This window comes from Echiichthys vipera, assembly GCF_963691815.1.
Source record: "Echiichthys vipera genome assembly, chromosome: 8".
NCBI lineage: Eukaryota > Metazoa > Chordata > Actinopteri > Perciformes > Trachinidae > Echiichthys > Echiichthys vipera.
Window position 1 is genome coordinate 14280561 of NC_139833.1, and position 6283 is coordinate 14286843.

The 6283-nt window shown below is 45.7% G+C and overlaps 1 protein-coding gene across 1 annotated transcript; it reads right to left on the bottom strand.

Moving 5' to 3' along the window:
• Positions 1 to 1066: 1066 nt before the first annotated feature.
• osgin2 (oxidative stress induced growth inhibitor family member 2) lies at positions 1067 to 3198 on the bottom strand (the record flags this gene model as incomplete). Its single annotated transcript, XM_083917775.1, has 5 exons — positions 3106 to 3198; positions 2816 to 2952; positions 2538 to 2729; positions 2339 to 2430; positions 1067 to 2249 (listed from the first exon to the last, which is right to left on the bottom strand). The coding sequence occupies exons 1-5, from the start codon at positions 3170 to 3172 to the stop codon at positions 1067 to 1069; spliced, it is 1671 nt and encodes a 556-aa protein (XP_083773901.1). The 5' UTR covers positions 3173 to 3198.
• Between the last annotated feature and the right edge of the window lie 3085 nt (positions 3199 to 6283).

Sequence of the window (6283 nt, forward strand, 5' to 3'; positions counted from 1 at the left end):
GACGTAACACAATTTAAAACATGGGTTCATTTGACGGGAAGATTTGATTTGGCTGACAAATGGGATTAGATTCACAATCTTTATGGAAAGTAAAAATAAAAGCAAGCATTATCATCAGTGGAAAAGACAATGAGCATCTCTCTTGTACAACAAAGTTTGCGGTTATTCTGAATGCAAATCTAAAGATGGTAATACATTTAAAAGAAAAAGGGTAAAACACCAGAATGATCCTTTTAATGACCATATCTTTTCACAGGACACTTGAATCCAAACAGTAGAATTGGCAATGGCTGTCCAAGAATACATTCAGATCTGCAAGTGAAATTATTTGCATAGAAAGCCTTTCAGTAGCACTATAACAAAGCCACAGTTCAGACTTCTCCAACTACCTACAATAGCAGCTAAACAAAGAATCCTCTGAAGTCAAAAAGGGAAAAAAAAAGGTAGGCTCAGTAGAATCAGGAACATTAAGATTGCTTAGCAGTGACACAGGTAACACGTTCTGATAAATCTTGTGTGTCCACTATTGTAAACACTCACCACTCAGTGTTATATAAGTCAAATGATCGTAACATTGTAAGCGGGACCACAGATTGCTCTACCAGTGTCCGTCACTTACACAACTGTAGCTGTAAGTTTCATGGAGAATGATTGCAGTGTCCTCTACTTTTGAGCATAAAAAGCTAAAATAAGACAGCAATTTCACTAGTAGTAAATGGATTGAAAGACACATGGTTAACAAATAAATAACCCTGATGAAAATATGGTCCCATTTATTTGTGGGGTTACTGATTGACTAGAGAAAATTGGCACATGGTAGCTTGGACTTCTATGAAGTCAGACAAGGCTTTCTTTTGTTTCTTTAGAAACGAATTAATGTACATCCACTGTCTTTTTGGTCTCAGAAAGTTGTAAAAATGCTTTGATGAAAAGACACTGCCTAAATGATTTAAACATATTAAAACTTTTGTTTTCCCCTTCAACTTTAACATCAGCGGGTACTGTAAAAGCACAGGAAATCTGTGCCCTTTGACCAACGTATACCGCTCTTTTCTCCATCATGTTTTCAAATGAAGTTATTCCCTCCATTGCTGATGAGCTTCCCCTTCGTCTTGAGTCTCTTCAGCAGACATGAGGCGATGCCTAAAGCGCCACCCTTCAAAAAGCGAACAAAATTGTCTCCCACCAGCGGGCCCATGGCAAACAGACCTGGCTCATTGGTACACTCAAAAGTGTAGGGGTGGATGTCAATGGGGTTCTGCGTGCAGGAGATGGGTTTTGTTGGATCCTGACCCAGGTACTGGCCCTGCCCCTTCAAGAAAAACAAGTTTGGATTAGTCCCAATCAGCACTAGGGCCATGGAGATCTTGAATGCCTTGAGGGAGTTGTTCCCCTGCAGCAAACACTTCATGTCAGACTGGAAGGACACCACGCAGTGTTCGGGGAAACTGGTGTAGTCAGGAAAAAGGCTGACACCGGCATTTCCAGCCATGTTACCCGCAGCAAGTTGGGGCTTTGGGCACATCTTGGCACATACTGAAGAGGCAATACTTGCTGCCTGGGGTCTGTTTGAAGCAGAGGAGGGAGCAACATTTGTGTAGGTGTGAGAGCACATCATGTTGTAAACTTTGTGGTACTCTGGGTACAGGGTCTTGGGCAGCTGTTTGAAGATGAGGTCTGGGTCGTCTACACTCTTACGAAAGACATGCAGCACTCTGATGTTGCAGTTACAAGCGCACAGAACGGCATCTGCAGCACTTAAACCGGCACCTACGATTAAAACAGGATCAGAGTTCATATCCATTTTTCTCTGACTTACGGCCAACCCCAGATCTGAGATGCTGTGGAAAACAAATGGTAGGTCCTCCCCCTCTGCACCTAATCGAACCGGCGAATCGGACGCACCGGTGGCCAGAACTACATTCTCTGCAAACAGAGAGAAGGGGACATGAGTGTCGTTCTGCACCTGCTGGTATCCCCTTACTTCCCAGAGAGCCCCCCCTCCTCCATTGTTTAGACACTCAACTCCATTTCCCTCAAAGCCTTCATTCCCACCGTCTCCCACCCCTCCATCTCCTTGATCAGTGTGCCCATTTTCCAGACCTTCCCCCTTGTGTCCCCGGCAGAGTTTCTGGACAGACGTCACATAGGCGTTGTCAACAAAATTCTTTTGGAGGCCCTTTAGCTTCACATAGTTACGGTAATAGGATGATATCTCCTCTGGGGTGGCTCTGTCACTGGTTGCATCCCTAGAGAGAAGAGCGAGATAATGAGGGAAGAGGTAGCACAGAATTAAACCGAGACTCTAGCCATGTCGTTGCTGTAAACCCCTCAGTACCTGCGTTTCTCATTGGTCAAGTCTCTGTAGTTAACCCCGGGAAGCTCCATCCAGATGCCAAGACTAATGGTCAGCATGGAGCCTTCCATTGCCTGAAGACAGAAGAAATGCAGAGGAAAATGCAATGTCAGAGGACAAAACCACTGACAGAAAATATGGTCAGTAACAAGGGTGTGGCAGACTACGCCTTGTATCTTACATGCCAAGCACCTCCAGGCGTTGCCCTCCCCAGCACCAGATGTGGGATGTGTTGCTGCTTGTCCCTCCTCCACTGAAGGACAGGGGGGAACTCGTAGCCAAAGTCAGCATTGGGGTGCAGAAGTGTGTCAAAAAGTACAGCCACAGGGTTCCTTGACCTCCCCTCGAGACCTTCGCTCAAATATTCCAGATCCTGCAACAAAAAAAAGTACCTATCGCCAAACACCTGACTGACAGCGATCATGTGTACATGTGCAAGGAATTCAAAGGTGTTTTTACCTGTTCAGTGATGGAAAGGTGCTTGGTCTCCTGCAGTTTCCTGTATAGTATTGGGTTTGGGTGGACAGTTGCTGTATCCAGGTAGGGCTTGTATCCACTCAGCAGGTAGGACAGACAAATACCTGATGGGCCGTTGCCTAAAACAGACCCGGTTTGGGAAATGGTGGATTTAGCATTGTATGTCATTGAAAAAGATCCTTTTAAGATATTATGTGTGCAGGATTTGGGCCAAGATGGATTAACAACGTGAAACCATCAAAGGTCAGTAGGTCAAGAGCAAAAAGGTTTACCTATGATGACCACAGGAACAGTGGGTGGGTGCTCTTGTGGCAGAGTGGTCTCTTCCAGAAGAGGCATGGCTGCAGCCTGGGCCAGAGCCGGCACTGAGGAGGAACAATAGAAATGAGAAGAACGTTCCAGACATTTCTGTATTTGATACTCTAATAAAAGCAGATGCCTGTTTGTGCTTTATCCACCCCCTCCCCCCAAACTGCGTCCATGTTTCTGGGTCCGATTATTTCAACAGGTTCAAACCAGCTTGCTGTCTTTGTGTCTGCCAATGTTGTTGTTGTCTCATGTTAGCTTAGATCCTGTCTCCATCCGCCATCATCAGCTGACTCACACACAGACTGAACAGGGGGGAAAACGTTATTCATCCTGTTATTGTGCTTCCACACACAGCCACGGCGCTCCCTGTCTGTCTGGGACTTCACACACGTGGAAACACCCCGCCACAACACAACGTGCCCCCCAGCTTTTCTCTTTGCCGTCCCGCCAACGTCTACACACCCCCTGTCCTCTCAAACATGGCCTGCGGCGAGATTCGCCTCTGTTAACCCCGGTGCCGCTTCCCAAACAAAAGGGAGTTCTAATCAGATTTATGTAGGCTTGGGTCTGTTGTGAAACGTTGCTTTTGAGTATGTGTAGTGTGTGTTTGTGTGTTACGCGACAGTGCCATTGTGCACCCGCCGGGCAGCAAATCCCCACTGATCACTCCTCCGAGTGGGCCCTAATCCCACTGGGCCTGTTTATGTCTTTGCCGCCCCTTTCAACAGCAGCAGGGTGAGAATGTGGACCTGGCATGCGGACAGAGCTCCTCTCTCATACCCACCATCACCACCACCACCACACATTCACAGACACTCCCGCCAAAACATTGCCCTCCAGCCACAGCAAACCAGTTTTTTATATACCAACCAAAACGCTGCCCACACCACCTTCGTCTTACATCGCAAAACTCCGGCTCACTCTCCTTAAAACTCCCGTGGCTCCCTGCTGCCAATACAGTCCGCTTCATTTCACATGCACCCCTCCCTCCCCCCTGTCTGACCTGTGTAACCGGTTGTCTTTGGTCATTGGCTTGTTTACCCTTTTCATGAAAGCACCGGGATTCCACACATTGCCTGCCCTGATTGGAAAATCTTGTGCCCCCAGTTGGCGAGCTGATACTGGTATTTCCATGCCACTGGTCAATTTGAAAATCCCCACAGTGTTTAGAGTCATAACTGTTTTTTTTGTTGTTTTGCCTAAAACTTTCACTTTGCACACCTTTTTAAATCGGTGCGTCCCTTACTGTAAGTGGATTTCAGGGGATCTCATGTAATCCACAGGAATATATCCAACACATGTATCAACATGTTTACACAACAGTAAACAGTATGAGAACAATATACCAACTGGCTTTTTTTGGAGCTTTCAACTTGTCATCTCATGTCTTATTTAGCAAATGGAACAAGATTATTTAATCACACAGAATTATGTAGTGTCTGTTTGTTCAGCCGCATGAACATGCAGCTCTCATCTACAGCCTAGGGATATTTTTTACATCAGTCACTGTTGTTGCACCAAGCGCCTTTGACAGATGTAAACACTACAAGATGCAACTGTACAATAATGTATTTTTGAGATTATGGTGAGAAATGCAGGAGTTAATAATGAGCATAAGTCTGTGCTCTATTTACTGTATTTTTTGACAGTTAATTCAACTCACATTTAACACCAAAGTAAAAAAGTTACAATGCAGATCCTCCAAACTGCTTTACCTGTGAGGAAAACACAATACATCCACATCTAAAATGTGATATCAATAGAAATGTTGACTTCATTGTTGCTGCTATTTTTTCTGAGATGTACTGGCTCCCTGTCCTTTCATGCGCCTACATGTGCGCGTTGTGCAGCATGTGTGGAGAGGACGGTACCAGGTACTTTTCTAGAACACGGTGTACCGAGTATGGTGGGCTATATGGAACAAAAATGTTAGACTTTTAACGTACATTGTGGTCAATAGAATAACAAAAGCCATTTGTCGTTAGTTTGAAAACCATGCTTGAAAAAAAATTATGAATGCGGTTCCAGCAAGGTTGCTCATTAGGCTCTGTCTGATATACGCGTTTGATTTTCGCAGGCCTCCAAACAACTATAACCTCATTTTTGTCAGTTGCAAGATTAGATTAACTTTAAACCAGCACTAGACTGTAAAGGCTTATATGAGCGTGTGTGTGTGTGGATGCTGCAGCAGTACAGGCTAATGGAGCACCTGGATGATGTAGCAGTCTGTTACACCATCATGCACATCATCCTCATGGGCTCAAAGCTCCCACTACACTCTCCTCCTGACTCCCGAGCAGCGGTCCTTTGCAGCCCTGCATCCACTGGGGCACATGCGACAAGCGGCAATGTCACCATCATTGCATAATTTAGGTCAAACGCACACACACACACACACACGTACAGACAGTGACGGGCATCCGCAACACTCGACCGAGAACAGGATCTCTTACCGCGCTGTGATGTCTGTCTACGTCCCAGTCGCGTCCTGTTATCACGACCCCGCGGATGTGTTTCTCACCGTTTAAATAGGCAGACACCGGTGGGAGGACCTATCTAACTGTCCGGGCTCTTGCATGAGATAATGAGCCAACCTCTCTCTCTCGTCATCACACACACACACACACACACACACACACACACACACACACACACAATTAAACACACTTCCGTGCGGTTAAATCCGAGCAGACCTGGTTTATTCCTGTATATGTCGTCTGCGAGGTGTGTGTGTGTGTGTGTGTGTGTGTGTGTGTGTGTGTGTGTGTGTGTGTGTGTGTGTGTGTGTGTGTGTGTGTGTGTGTGTGTGAGAGAGAGAGAGAACCGGAAGATCAGCCGCGTCTCATCCTCCCAGCGCCGCCGACCCTCTGCAGCCCTGAGTGGGCTTAAAGGGTCGAGTTTTATTTGTAAGAGATGCACTGGCTACATGTTACTGGATGTAATTGCCCTTTAGATGTATTCATCTGGTTTCTGCCAAGTAGCTGTTTCTCTCATGAATTAAATCAAGTCATTTTGAGGGAAAAAATGAATAAAGTAAAGTGGAAAACTGCAGGTTACTGGTTGTATTGTCTCTGTAGGCTAATGCTCAGGACAATAAGGTTTCTTCACATATATGCAAGCTGTGATATGTGTTGGAGCTAT